Source organism: Haematobia irritans, chromosome 3 (genome assembly GCF_050003625.1).
Source record: "Haematobia irritans isolate KBUSLIRL chromosome 3, ASM5000362v1, whole genome shotgun sequence".
In the NCBI taxonomy this organism is placed as follows: Eukaryota; Metazoa; Arthropoda; class Insecta; order Diptera; family Muscidae; genus Haematobia; species Haematobia irritans.
Window position 1 is genome coordinate 199,599,881 of NC_134399.1, and position 15,783 is coordinate 199,615,663.

Sequence of the window (15,783 nt, forward strand, 5' to 3'; positions counted from 1 at the left end):
GCAAGAATTGGTCCATATCGGTCCATAATTATATATAGCCCCCATATAAATCGATCCCCAGATTTGTCCTCCGGAGCCTCTTGGAGGAGCAAAATTCATCCGATACGGTTGAAATTTGCAACGTGGTGTTAGTATAAGGCCGCTAATAACCATGTCAAAATTGGTCCATATAGGTCTATAGTTATATATAGCCGATCCCCAATCACACAAAAATTGGTCCATATCGGTTCATAATCATGGTTGCCACTCGAGCCAAAAATAATCTACCAAAATTTTATTTTTATAGAAAACATTGTCAAAATGTTATTTCTATAGAAAATTTTGTCAAAATTTTATTTCTATAGAAAATTTTGTCAAAATTTTATTTCTATAGAAAATTTTGACAAAATTTTATTTCTATAGAAAATTTTGTCAAAATTTTTTTTTGTATAGACAATTTTTTCCAAATTTTATTTCTGTAGAAAATTTTGTCAAAATTTTACTTCAATAGAAAATGTTGTCAAAATTTTATTTCTATAGAAACTTTAAACTTAATTATATACGTATATAATCGGCCTTTTTTAGTTTAACCCTCGGACAGACACATGAGTCTGGCCAGACCTTTTTCGATTCTAATTGTAATTAAAATACATTTATAATATAGCTAGAGACTTAAAACTTCTGGTACCATCCAAAAATTTTATTACCTATCGATGTGTGAAAAAATCAGGACGGAAAATACGACAGTAGTAATGTAATAATATCAACAAAATAGCATATTTTCCTTGTGTTACGAATGTGACTATCGAAACATGTGTATGACGGAGGGTTAATATATACCACGTATGGACTATGTGGTATATATTACGGTGTTAGGAAGTTTTAAGATACCTTGCTATCGGCTTCAGTAGAAGTTTCTACGCAATCCATGGTGGAGGGTACATAAGCTTCGGCCTGGCCGAACTTACAGCCGTTTATACTTGTTTTAATTGAAATGTCTTCAAAAAAGCTTAATTGAAAGTCAATTAAAAAATTAATTGATACTATTAATTTTTGCGATTGATTTTTGTTTTAATTAAAAAATTTGTTGAATCAATTAAATTTTTAATTGAATGTTTTTTAAAGCTCAATTAAGACTTTAATTGGAAATTGGAATTTCGTGAAAACTTTTTCTGTGTCGTATAATTCCAATCCATGCAAATTACAAATTACTATTTTTTAATCCTTCATTTAAATTTTAGAATAGCAAATTTGTGCGATGCTAATTATCAATGAATTGAATAGTCTGACTGAGCCTGAAATAGCCGGCTGCCTCTATACCTAAACTAACCTAACTTATATTTTGTAGACATTATCTAGACTACTTGTCAATGAAATTTCCCAAGAAATTTCCCAATACAAATATTTTTCAAAACTATTTCCATATGCTATTAATTTGACCATTACTCATGATTCAATTCATGCATAGGAAAAACTTTATCTTAAACACATATTCGTATGACCTTCTTCCTATATAAAGTATAGAGTGTCATAAATTCCAAGATATGACTTGGTATGACAGTAATGTATGCAACACAATTATGCACATGTATATGTGTCACATATGGGAGTCCTTTCTTTCAATATATACGAATGTGCCTGTCCATACTCAAACAAAGATAGGAAAGAAAGCATTGCTATTCCCAAAGAAGCTATGGAACTTTACATCACTCCATGTGATGTTGCCTGATATAATAGTGCGCTTTTGTAATTACAATAGTAAGGCGCGTGATGCAATGTATGGATATGAGTAAGTGTTATGTCCACACTAACAAACGTGAGAGAGAGAGAGAGAGGAAAAAGAAATATTGATATGAATATGACAACAATGAGAACAAAAGCAACATAACTACACTAGAAAGAGAGCATCAATAGCATAACACTCACACAGTATGGTTCATAGATACACTCACTCACTCACTACGTTGTTTTCATATCACAACATCATGCAGAGGCTATGACTAGAATATAGGACAACAACTTGTTGAAATACTGAAATTCATTGAAAAGAAAATACCCATATAAACATTCTAAATTTAAAGAGTGAGAAACGGGAGGGCAATCGTCAGGTTGTATGCGGCAGCTACGAAAATTTTCATTTACTGCATCGAAACAACATTCTCATACAAACACACTCACAATGTACGAAAAGTTAAGGTACGAAGTATGATGATGATGGAGCAAGGAACCTTTCTTAACGTAATGAAATTTGACATCGTTTAATTTTGTTTAGTGAACCAACAAATGGATACCAACAACATTTTCGCTGTGTGTTTTAAAGTCATGCGCAACACATCGAAATTCCCAATATGAACAGAAACACATACATATATAGGAATAAGGGTTGCCATGTTTGCAATTATATGAAATTACTTTGTATTGGATTGTAACATACTCACAGATATAGTTTAAAAACAAAACATAAATACAGTGAGCAAAAAAAAAGTTGTACACCAATGTGACATACATTGTGAAACGATGTGGAAAATATGAAGTAAATATTTATTTATTATACCTTAAATTAAAGCTCGGTTCTCAAGCTTTAACTTAAGGTATAATAAATAAATATTTACTTTATATTTTCCATATCGCTTCACAATTTATGTCACATAGATTTGGCACAAAATACAAGAAGAGAAACTCATTACATCTTTGCAGATATTGCTGCGTCAACTTTTAAGAAAAATTAGAATTTTTCCATTTGGGTTTATTGTTACCCAGATTAATACCTGGCGATGTTCTCTTAGTGATCTGGGTGACTTTTCCAAATTTTAAAATAGTGGAAAAGCCGACAACCCCATTCTTCGCCATTGTTCATATGGTTTTACAGAGAGCAAGAAATGTGATAGTCCGTAGGTACAAGATGTGGAGAATGTGATGGATGTTAAAGAACCTCCCATTCGACCATTTGGTGTGCTGTTTTAGAAAGCAAATGAGCACTTGGAGTAAATCGATTAATTGTACTTTTTAATTTCAGGCAATTTGGTTGAATCCAATTGTTCATTATTTTCATTTTCGTGCTCTTCCCAGGGAACTGAAGCCAATTTAACTCTATTTTAAGTAATTCTGGAAATTATAATGTTTTAGTTAAAATTTATCCAATATGAGAACGTTTCTTTGACCAGGGCTATGGAGTCGGAATCTTGGATTCGGAGCCTGAAGATTTTGCTGGAGTCGGAGTCGTAAAAATTTTGCTCGACTCCGACTACGGCTAAACTGAATTTTTTAAAACACTTCACATTTTCGAAACTAAACTAGTTTTTACGCAAATTAGTTTCCATTGCGTTATTCATTCGATCAATGTACAGTATGACAAAAGTTTATTTCTATAGAAAATTTTGTCAAAATTTTATTTTTTTTAAATTTATTTAGTTTATTTATTTATTTATTTGTATATTTCTATAAGACAATGTCTTATAATTATAGTGCAGATTTCAATAGTTGAAATAATATCCATCTTAACTAGGATTACAATAATTAATATAATGGGAAATTTTATAAAAAATGGAGGAAAACATTTCTTTTAAATAGTAATAATTTATATAATTAATGATTTTTGAAAAGTAAAATGTTATTAGTATTTATAATAATATCGTAGAAAATTTAACATTTTTATACCCTCCATCATAGGATGGGGGTATATTAACTTTGTCATTCCGTTTGTAACACATCGAAATATTGCTCTAAGACCCCATAAAGTATATATATTCTGGGTCGTGGTGAAATTCTGAGTCGATCTAAGCATGTCCGTCCGTCCGTCCGTCCGTCCGTCCGTCCGTCTGTTGAAATCACGCTAACTTCCGAACGAAACAAGCTATCGACTTGAAACTTGGCACAAGTAGTTGTTATCGATGTAGGTCGGATGGTATTGAAAATGGGCCATATCGGTCCACTTTTACGTATAGCCCCCATATAAAGGGACCCTCAGATTTGGGTTGTGGAGCCTCTAACAGAAGCATATTTCATCTGATCCGGCTGAAATTTGGTACATGGTGTTGATATATGGTCTCTAACAACCATGCAAAAATTCGTCCATATCGGTTCATAATTATATATAGCCCCCATATAAACCGATCCCAAGATTTGGCTTGTGGAGCCTCTAAGATAAGCATATTTAATCCGATCCGGCTGAAATTTGGTACATGGTGTTAGTATATGGTCTCTAACAATCATGCAAAAATTGGTCGACATCGGTCCATAATTATATATAGCCCCCATATAAACCGATCCCCAGATTTGGCTTGCGGAGCCTCAAAGAGAAGCAAATTTCATCCGATCCGGCTGAAATTTGGTACATGATGTTGGTATATGGTCTCTAACAACCATGCAAAAATTGGTCCACATCGGTCCATAATTATATATAGCCCCCATATAAACCGATCCCCGATTTGGTTTGTGGAGCCTCTAAGAGAAGCATATTTCATCCGATCCGGCTGAAATTTGGTACATGATGTTGGTGTATGGTCTCTAACAACCATGCAAAAATTGGTCCATATCGGTCCATAATTATATATAGCCCCCATATAAACCGATCTCCAGATTTGGCTTGCGAAGCCTCAAAGAGAAGTAAATTGCATCCGATCCAGCTGACATTTGGTACATGGTATTGGTATATGGTCTCTAGCAACCGTGCAAAAATTGGTCCACATCGGTCCATAATTATATATAGCGCACATATAAACCGATCCCCAGATTTGGGTTGCGGAGCCTCTAAGAGAAGCAAATTTCATCCGATCCGGCTGAAATTTGGTACATGGTATTGGTATATGGTCTCTAGCAACCGTGCAAAAATTGGTCCATATCGGTCCATAATTATATATAGCCCCCATATAAATCGATCCCCAGATTTGTCCTCCGGAGCCTCTTGGAGGAGCAAAATTCATCCGATCCGGTTCAAATTAGGAATGTGGTGTTAGTATATGGTCACTAACAACCATACCAAAATTGGTCCAATCACACAAAAATTGGTCCATATCGGTTCATAATCATGGTTGCCACTCGAGCCAAAAATAATCTACCAAGATTTTATTTCTATAGAAAATTTTGTCAAAAGTTTATTTCTATAGAAAATTTTGTTAAAATTTTATTTCTGTAGACATTTTTGTCAAAATTTTCTTTCTATAGAAAATTTTGTGAAAATTTTTATTTCTATAGAAAATTTTGTGAAAATTTTATTTCTATAGAAAATTTTGTTAAAATTTTATTTCTGTAGAAAATTTTGTCAAAATTTTATGTCTACTTTGTCAAACTGAATTATATACGTATTGGATCGATCTTTTTTGATTTAGTATATACCACGTATGGACTTACATACAATTTAGAAGATGGTGTTAGGAGGTTATAAGATACCTTGCCATCGGCAAGCGTTACCGCAACTTAAGTAATTTGATTGTGGGTGGCAGAGTTTAGAAGAAGTTTCTACGCAATCCATGATGGAGGGTACATAAGCTTCGGCCTGGCCGAACTTACGGCCGTATATACTTGTTTTTACTATAAGTTTCTGCAAAAATATCAAAGCCTTTGAATTGAGGAGAGTCTGAAAACTAAATCCATACAGAGAATTCGCTAGATGGGTGACACGTTGTCGCCTATTCAGTCCATACACATAACGGATGATGCTATTGAAGGCAACGTTTAACCTCCGTAGACTCCTCGAGTCACAATTAGCAAAAAGTTCACAGCCATAAATCAGTCCTGGTACCAGTAAAGTTTTCGCCAAGAGAATTCTTATGTTCAGTGGCGTATAGGAATGGCAGCAGAATTGGCATGATCTGTCCAACTAAGTGAACTATTGAAAATTACTCCTAAATTCTTCGCTCTGGTGACAACATCCACCTTCTGATCATTTATAATAATATCCGGCGCATGTGGGTGGAAATGCTTGTTCCTGTGTATTATAAGGCATTTCGATTTCGTAGGGTTCAGCAATAATCCGTTAGCCTTCGCCCAATTAAATACTCGGTTAAGATCATTGTTAATCCTCTCTACAGTGTCCCTGATACTGCCAACATTGCCGCTCAGGAAAACCTGGACGTCATCAGCATACATGACAGTCTTGCAATGCTCTAATTGTAGGGGGAGATCGTTGGCATATAGTGAGAATAATAACGGACCTATAATGGACCCCTGTGGCACACCCTTATATACAGGTAGAGGTCCCGATCTATCGCCTCCACTATAAACTGTTTGAATCCTGTCCTTAAGGTACGACGTAATCAGGTCCAATGCGGTTGATGTGAATTTAAAGAAACGTCTCAATTTCATGGCCAGATTTTGATGATCAACAGAATCAAACGCTTTTGAGTGGTCCAAAAGTACAAGAAATCCAACTTTGTTGTCATCAATATCTCCTCTCAACGATTCTGAAACCTCCACCAGGGCAGTGATGCAACTATGGTCCGGGCGAAACCCAGACTGCCTACCAGTCAACAGTGACTCCCGGTGAAGATATTCTGACATCTGAGAGTGCAATATCTTCTCGAAGACCTTAGACAAGTAGCAGAGTATAGATATGGGACGGAAATCGAAATTAGATTTAGGAACCGGAATGATTTTCGCATGTTTCCACATAGTGGGATACATACTTGTGGTTAAAATCGTATTAAAAAAATGGGTAAGAAAAGGCAAAATCATTAGAAGTATGATCCTAAAAAATTTTGGATCGATACCATCAAGACCAACGGTGTCATCATATGAGACACATCGAAACTCAAAAGAGCCATAAATATCAGAATCATCCGCTGTTCTATTACTATTACCATAAAAGGAAACATCAATTGGTATAGTCGGAACATTAACGAAGGCCTTGTTAAGTTCATCAAGATCTCCGCAGTGCTGAGAAAGGTACCTGGACTTACCAACACTTATATCCCGTATAACCCCCCATTTACTTCTCGAGTCTACTGCCCCATGCAATTTCCCGGCGTAATACCGAACCTTGGCCGCTTTAATGTAGCTATTGGCCCCATTCCTTGACGAACGATATTCCTGAAGGAGCTCAGATGTCCTAAATCTTTTCCATCTGGAATACGCAATATCTCTCTCCCTGATACAAGACTTAATTGTGGAGTTAAACCAAGGTCTATTGTTAGACTTTGTTCTTCTATTCCTGATGGGGATGGTCTCATCATATATACGCACAATATTACCCTGCAGCAATTCCAGTTGCTGATTCACAGAGCTAAAGGTATAAATATTGTCCCAGCCTACCGAATTGATCCTATCTTGCAGGTCCATGTAATCAATACTCCCATAATCCCGATACGTGTAATTGTAAGTTCCCACCTTTTCATGTTTAGGAAAATTGTAGTTCAGAAATATCAGGTCATGTTTCGAGAAGCATGAGACTGAAATCTGATCATAATGCAGAATTTCACATGGGTTGTTCACAAAAAACAAATCCAAAAGTGTGCTGCAACCTGATGAAGAGAAGTGTGTGGGATACACATTGTTAGTAGTAACGAGACTCAAAGTCAGCAGTTTATCTAACAAGGAAGAGTCTATAAGAATGTTCGAATTAAAAAATTATTGCTATAAAAAAATTTTACCAAAATTTTATTTCTATAGAAAATTTTCTCAAAATTGTATTTCTATAGAAAATTTTCTCAAAATTGTATTTCTAAAATTTTCTTACTGATGCTCACTGCTAAGATGAAAACTTGTAAAAATTACTCAAATTTTCCTATATGTACCTCTATCTACATATCTATCGATTGATGAATCATAAATGCATTTTTGCAAAATTGCCTAAAAAATTATAAATATTTCCCATATTTATACACTGCGCCACACTGTGCCCAAACTGTTGGGTAGAAGTCTGAAAAAATATTGTCCAAATCGGGTCAGTTTTAAATATTGGTTATTGGGAACATAATACTTTATATAAAGCACTCAACAAATTTTAAGGATTTGAGATTTTATCGAAATGTAGATCTAAATACAAAGTTGTGGTGGGTATATTATAGTCGGCCCCGTCAGACTTCAAACTTCCCTTATTTGTTTCTTTACTAATGCCCTGTTCCTGTATATCGAACGAAAACCCATTCGAAAGAAAGGCAGTCACTCGAATTCGAATGAACTTGGGTTTTTATATCTTTGAAAGTTCGTTTCGTTTGTATGAGAATACATTGATTATCAAAAATGAGTATTTTCAAATTTTTGGCCTGAGAATTCATTCAAATCTTAACAATGTTTTTACTTTTTTCTTGACACTTATTGTATATGTTCGTTTATTGCTCGACAACAAACTATGAAGTGACTTGCCTTTCGAAATAGGAGAACAAAACTAAATTTTCTTTCGTTTTGAATACGAAAGAAAGCTTTCGTTCGATATACAGGAACAGACCATAAAATTGTGTTGCGTCCCATAACGTTAGATTTAAATTTTAAGTACATAGATTTTGTAGAAGTGTATACAATTTTGTCTAAATCGGTTCAGATTCAAATTCATGAATATTGGAATATAAACCTTTATATAGCTCGCAATTTTTAAGTGTATTTTAAGTGTACGAATATTCGCATGATATCGACGTTTGTTATACAGTATAGTTAATGTTTTCTAAAATAAACTTTTTTGCCGTTGATAACCTACAGTACGGTCACACTGGACAAATATTTGACAGAAATCAAAACAGTATTCGTCACCACAGCCAAATCAGTAAATATTTTTAGCTCATATTGGATATACAACATCACGATAGGAGTATTTTCCAAAATCAACAACCAGAAACTTCAAAACTGCTCCTTGAAAAAGTTTGACACTCATTTTGGTAATATGTTGGCCTAGTGTGATCTTACCCTCTGTAATGATTTGTTTATTTTCTCAAATAAAAATAAACAACAATTTGCCTTTCCCGGCTAAGATTATTAATTCAACTTGGTAACTCTGGCCGAACTTAACTAACAACATTTATGCACACCGAAAAGGACATCAGCAACAAACAAGTAGCAAAATATGTTTAGTGCCGGTCACATTGCTTCTATGTTCGCTTTTAAATTTCAGTTAGAACTTGCAACTCATACGGAACTTTACCTTCTCTCTACCAGTGCACATGGTTTAGTAGTAGTGATGATGATAAGTGTTGCGCCTGAAGTTTTTAAAGTTGAAGTGATTACACTTTAAAAGCAACCAAAACAAAATGATTTTGTTTTTTCTTTTAACTATAACACACAAAATCAATCGATCAATCAAGAACGAGCGTTTGTCATTTAACCAACAATAACAAAAGAAAATTCGTTTTATATTATCTGGTCGTCTCTGATATCAATCGGTGGACTCATAAATTGTTTTAATAGCTGACTGTGAGTTAATGGTGCCATGCCATATTTCATTTGCCAAATCTCCTTGCCACAAACAAAAGAAATTAAATAAATACTACAACAACAATAGAGGCAATAAAACCAACAAAAAAATCAAATTGTTAACTGGATTTTCGAGTTCGCATGCGAAAGCCCCTAAAAAAAGCATAAAACTAAAGTAGTATAAGCACGCACTTAACAGTAGCACACACACTGACACATATATAATCCAAACACTCTCACACCACCAGCCCACTGACACTCACTCATACTCACCAAATTATCGAAATGTTGTTAAACAAACCTAATTCTTTTTTGCGTTAGTGAGTGTTTCGGTGTGCGTGTACCGCCAATTAAGAGAATTTGCCCATAACCAACGACTAAACAACAGCATTTGGGGCTTACAAACGTGTTTTGTGACCGGCCCCCTGTTGTGTGCAGCGACGGTAATCATAACCAGATATGTTCTAAGGAGTCGTTCACCAAAATAAAAAAAAAACACGCTACAACCACTGCACAGCAAGACCATCATCAGTGTCAATATCAATTGCAATACTCTGTGGTGATTTGAAAACTCACACGAAAATAACGTAAATGTGAGAACATTTCCATAAACCTACACTTTTTGATTTTTTTTTTGTTGTAGCATAGTGCCCCAATTTTTTTGCCAGCTGATTAAATTTTCAATGTTAACGACACAAAAGCAAGAGAATTAAGCAAGAAAAATTTATACGGTAAAATTCAGCATATGCTGCAAAGTCTCTTGAATAGTTTCAAATAAGTTTTATTTTTATTTTTCCCATTTTTGTTGTCTTAAGGTGTGTTTTACTAAAAGCTTCCTTATTAAATGAAGCCCGCCTAAAGGTGGACTTGGGCATTAGAGGGTTAATTAATTTCAGAAAATAAACTTATTACAAACGCCGACATCACCAAAAAAGTAAGTATTCAGGAAACTTCATAAGCCACAATTATTTTTTTTACTTGTTAAAGAAAATCTCGTTGGTTGAATGAGAAAATTGGAGTTTAAAATTGCAAAAATTTTAAAAATTTTACAAAATTCTGGACTACTTTGTGGGAAATACGAATTTAGTAACTTTTTACCCTTTTTTAGATGATTTATATAACGTATACAAAACAAGTCATTTCGGCCAGGCAGAATCTAATGTACCCTCCACCATGGATTGCGTAGAAGCTTCTACGAAAGACTGGCATCCACAATCGAATTACTTGGGTTGTGGTATCTTAAAACTTCTTAACATCGTTTTCTAAATTGTGAGTTAGTCCATACGTGGTATATATTAGACAAAAAAGGTATGTGTAGGTAATTCTACAAATAATTACGACTCGATATGGACTTTTGCACGGTACGTAGAGAGCCAAAATTGAAATATGGGGGTTGCTTATATGGGGGCTATATACAATTATGAACTTAATATGGACCAATTTTTGTGTGATTGGGGATCGATTTATCTAAGGGCTATATATAACTATAGACCGATATGGACCTAGTTAGGCATGGTTGTTAACGGCCATATACTAGCACAATGTACCAAATTTCAACTGATTCAGATGAAATTTGCTCCTCCAAGAGGCTCCAAAACCAAATCTGTGGTTCGGTTTATATGGGGGCTATATACGATTATGGACTGATATGGACCACTTTTGGCATATACTACCACTACGTACCAAATTTCAACCAGATCGGATGAATTTTGCTTCTCCAAAAGGCACCGGAGGTCAAATCTGGGGATCGGTTATATGGGGGCTATATATAATTATGGACTGATATGAACCAATTCCTGCATGATTGATGGATACCATATGCTAACATCACGTACCAAATTTCAACCGAATCGGATGAATTTTGCTCTTCCAAGAAGCTACGGAGGTCAAATCTAGGGATCGGTTTATATGGGGGATATATATATTTATGGACCGATGTGGACCAATTTTTGCATGGTCATTAGAGACCATATACTAACACCATGTACCAAATTTCAGCAGGATCGGATGAAATTTGCTTCTCTTAGAGGTTCCGCAAGCCAAATCTGGGGATCGGTTTCTATGGGGTCTATATATAATTATTGACCGATGTGGACCAATTTTTGCATAGTTATTAGAGACCATATACTGACACCATGTACCAAATTTCAGCCGGATCGGATGAAATTTTCTTCTCTTAGAGGCTCCGCAAAGGGCTATATATAATTATGGACCGATGTGGACCAATTTTTGCATGGTTGTGAAAGATCGTATACTAACACCATGTACCAAATTTCAGGCGGATCGGATGAAATTTGCTTCTCTTAGAGGCTCCGAAAACCAAATCGGGGGATCGGTTTATATGGGGGCTATATATAATTATTGACCGATGTGGACCAATTTTTGCATAGTTGTTAGACACTATATACTAACACCATATACCAAATTTCAGCTGGATCGAATGAAATTTGCTTCTCATAGAAGGTCCGCAAACCAAATTTGGGAGTTCGTTTATATGGGGGCTATACGTAAAAGTGAACCGATATAGCCCATTTACAATACCATCCGACCTACATCAATAACAACTACACAGAAAAAAAATTCACGAAAATGTTTCCAATTAAAATCTTAATTGAGTTTTAAAAAATATTTAATTAAAAATTTAATTGATTCAACAAATTTTTTAATTGAAACAAAAATCAATCATACAAATTAATAGTATCAATTAATTTTTTAATTGGATCAATTAATTTTATAATTGGCTGTCAATTAATTTTTTAATTGATACTATCATTTCTGTGATTGAAGACATTTCAATTAAAAAATTAATTGGATCAATTAATTTCGTGATTGAATCAGAAAAAAAAAATTTTGTGTGTACTTGTGCCAAGTTTCAAGTCGATAGCATGTTTCGTTCGGAAGTTAGCGAGATTTCAACAGACGGACGGACGGACATGCTCAGATCGACTCAGAATTTCACCACGACCCAGAATATATATACTTTATGGGGTCTTAGAGCAATATTTCGATGTGTTACAAACGGAATGAGGGTATGGTGGAGGGTATAAAAATGATTAAAGTCAAAGAAACTTTACATATTGGAGAAATTTTAAAAGCTAATATTTGCCATGAACTAAAATAGAGCGAAATTGTATTTAGTGCCCTGGAGGGTTCAACTTTTGTTTAATTAAATTATTTTCATTTTGGTATTGATCTAATATGAAAAACACGCAATTTACATAATATCACAAGCTTCTTTAAAATAAAAAAAAATAAGTAAAAGGAAGTTCACTATATTTGTTTAAAAGAATTTGAAGCATCTTTGGAATTTGCGTCTCCGAAATAATGCAGATTTTTCTTAAAGCATAGAAAAATATTTTGATTTTAAAGAAATTATATTTAAATTAACTGGAATATTGCATCATTCTTTACATTATTGAAATATAGACAAAAATTTATTTCGTGGATTTTTCAGTCAAAGTTTTGTTTTTTATATAGTAATACTGGTGACCTTTCTGAGTGTTTCAAAGCTTCTCTAAGTGGTTTCACTGCAATGTTGAACGCCTTTCGGACTCGGCTATAAAAAATGAGGCCCCTTGTCATCAGCGTTGCCACAATGAATTTTTATTTTGGATCAACATTTTTCCAAAATTCGATCAAAATTCGTACCTGCGGACCATTTTTTTAAATTAAATTAATATAATTCAAAAGTTAATTTTTTTAGAAATTTTTGTCTATAGAAAATTTTGACAAACTTTTGCTTCTATAGAAAATTTTGTGAAAATTTTATTTCTATAGAATTTTATTTCTATAGAAAATGTTGACAAAATTTTATTTCTATAGAAGATTTTGTCAAAATTTTATTTTTATAGAAAATTTTGTGAAAATTTTATTTCTATAGAAAATTTTGTCACAATTTTACTTCTATAGAAAATTTTGACAAAATTTTATTTCTGTAGAAAATTTTGTCCAAATTTTATTTCTGTAGAAAATTTTGTCAAAATTTTATTTCTGTAAAAAAATTTATCAAAATTTTTGTTCACTAGAAATTTTCGTCAAAATTTAATTTCTATAGAATATTTTATTTATTTTATTTTATTTTCATTATGTAATTTGAAGCCACATATTTTGTCATAATTTAATTTCGTTTTGTTTTGTTATTGTTGGTTTTGTTCTTTAAGCATTGTTGTTGTTTTTTGATTTCAGCTTAAAACCATGATGCATTGACTAAACTACAAGTGTAGCTTAACCAACAGAGGAAAAGAATGTTTGTCAAATTTATTTGGGCAAAGCCCGATAGACTGCAAGATGGTTGGATGGACGCAAGTTTCGGAGTTACCACATTCCTCATCAGTATCCTCTGCTTGCAGCAAAACTATCAACCAATTATCAGAATAAATTCAGGCAGTTCATTAAACCCAACAATGAACCACACTTGAACCTTCCCAAAAAAGGTTTTGCATGACAGCCGGCTTATGCCGAAATAAATTCGTACAAACATATCTCTTTTCCTTTGCTCTGTTGGTTAAGCTACACTTGTAGTTTAGTCAATGCATGGTTTTAAGCTGAAATCAAAAAACAACAACAAAATTTAATTTCTATAGAAAAATTTTGTCAAAATGTCATTTCTTTAGGAAATTCTGTCAAAATTTCATTTCTATAGAAAAATTTGTCAATATTTTATTTCTATAGCAATTTTGTCAAACTTTTTTTCTATAGAAAGTTTTTACAAAATTTTCTTTCTTTATAAAATTTTAGCACAATTTTGTATCTATACATAATTATTTTTTAAAGTTTATTTCTGTACAACATTTTTGCAAAATTTTATTTCTTTAGAACATTTTGTTTGTTTGTCTCTATAGAAATTTTTGTCAAATTTTATTCCCACATAAAATTTTGTTAAAATTTTATTTCTATAGAAAATTTCGGAAAAGTTATCGATTTGACGAAAATGAACCAAAATCAACCATTTGGTCAAATTGAAAAATTTAAATTTTTTTGGACCAATTTTGGTCCGATCGGACCAAAATGGCAACCCTACTTGTCATTGAGCTTAATATAGAATCTGGCAGCACTCAGTGATAAGGGAGAAGTTCACCACTGTGGTATCACAATGGACTGAATAGTCTATGTGAGCCTGAAATATCAGACTGTTTAATATTCTTTTAGGAGTTGGTTAATGTGGATCGCTCATATGGACCGATTTAAATATGTTTTATTTTTTATTATTTTTATTTATTTTTAACTTAATATTAGTCACAATTTGATGAAAAATCACTATAACGATTGCGAATCTGTACGTATGATTTTATTATTGAATGCAGTTCTTCCTTCTAGAAATTTTATAAAATTGATGAAAACTGACCTAATATTTTGCGGTTGTATGCATCATACATTAAGTGTAACAGAAGCAAATGTTCTCTAATATGTTTGCTAATTTGTTGAAAGCCAATATAACACTTCATTGTGAATGACGTAAAAATCGGTTAAATATTGTTAAAGGTATCAGCAACCAAGATGCTTAGTAGTAAATCATACGGTTAGAAAACTAAAAAAACAGTGACACATAAAATTAGCTATTTATTTTCAAAAATAGTAGAATGTTGCATTAAAATTGTAGGAATGTTTCATTAAGGTGAAACATTTCAATTTTAATAGTAAATTGTGTTAGCTAAATTTATGAAACATTTTTAAACTTAACTGACAATAATTAATTTCATGATTGGTGACAAAAAATATTAGCTTCTTTTAAGTCACCAACTTTACACACTACAGAATCACAATTTGTACTTGTAATATGTTAAAAGCCAATTTACATACACACAAATACCTAAGTGGAGGTAATTTCCTTTGATTTAAAAGAATTTCTCTGTTTTCTGCAACCTTTAGATACAATTTTAACCAAGACTTTGAATTTCTTACTGGAAGAAATATTTGAATCTATATTAATATATGGAATTTTGTATTTGGTTCTGTGCTATCAGAATGGGGTCATCGAAAATTAATATTGCTAGCTTAATTCTATAGTGTGCTAAGTTGAAAGTTATAGTTTTATGTCGATTACACTCAATATGCATGGAACAAATTTTCCCTACAAAAAAAAATCTGATTCAATCTTCGTGATTGAATTTAATTAATTGCTCCAATTAATTTTTTAAATTGAAATGTCTTCAATCACCAAAATTATAGTATCAATCACAGTTTTAATTGGACATTAAAAAAATACTGATACTGATCCAATTAATTTTTTAATTGAAATGTCTTCGATCACGAAAATTATAGTATCAATCACAGTTTTAATTGGACATTAAAAAAATACTTGATTAAAAAATTATTTGATTTCATTAGCAAATTTCAATTAATTTTTTAATTGATTCAATTAAAAATTTAATTGATGTTGATTGCAAAACTCAATTGTATCGAATAATTTTTTAATTATCAATTTTAAAATTTTCAATCATTAATTATTTTAATGTTACTATCTTG

The 15,783-nt window shown here is 32.8% G+C and overlaps 2 protein-coding genes across 5 annotated transcripts in view; one reads left to right on the forward strand and one right to left on the reverse strand.

Annotated features, from left to right (window-relative positions):
* Nep1 (M13 family metallopeptidase neprilysin 1) overlaps nt 1–15,783 on the forward strand; it is a 74,662-nt gene that overhangs the window by 13,162 nt on the left and 45,717 nt on the right. The window contains exon 1 of one of the 4 annotated variants that reach the window (XM_075302190.1): nt 9,032–9,318. The exons of 2 other annotated variants lie outside the window; for them this stretch is intronic. The gene's annotated coding sequence lies outside the window, so the exon portion shown is untranslated. Of the gene's footprint in view, nt 1–9,031; nt 9,319–9,646; nt 9,912–15,783 lie in introns of those variants that run through there. One more of the 4 variants, XM_075302192.1, reaches the window with a different exon arrangement.
* LOC142231377 (uncharacterized) lies at nt 5,752–14,762 on the reverse strand. The gene is made up of 2 exons (XM_075301988.1): nt 14,663–14,762; nt 5,752–7,517 (listed from the first exon to the last, which is right to left on the reverse strand). The coding sequence occupies exons 1-2, from the start codon at nt 14,760–14,762 to the stop codon at nt 5,752–5,754; spliced, it is 1,866 nt and encodes a 621-aa protein (XP_075158103.1).

Excerpts from the sequence above, each read along its gene's own strand:
- LOC142231377 (XM_075301988.1), bottom strand. The coding sequence starts at position 14,762 with ATGAAGTGTTATATTGGCTTTCAACAAATTAGCAAACATATTAGAGAA. Across the intron at positions 7,518-14,662 it reads ATACAACCGCAAAATATTAG|ACTCTTCCTTGTTAGATAAA; the intron begins GTCAGTTTTCAT and ends ACATTCTTATAG.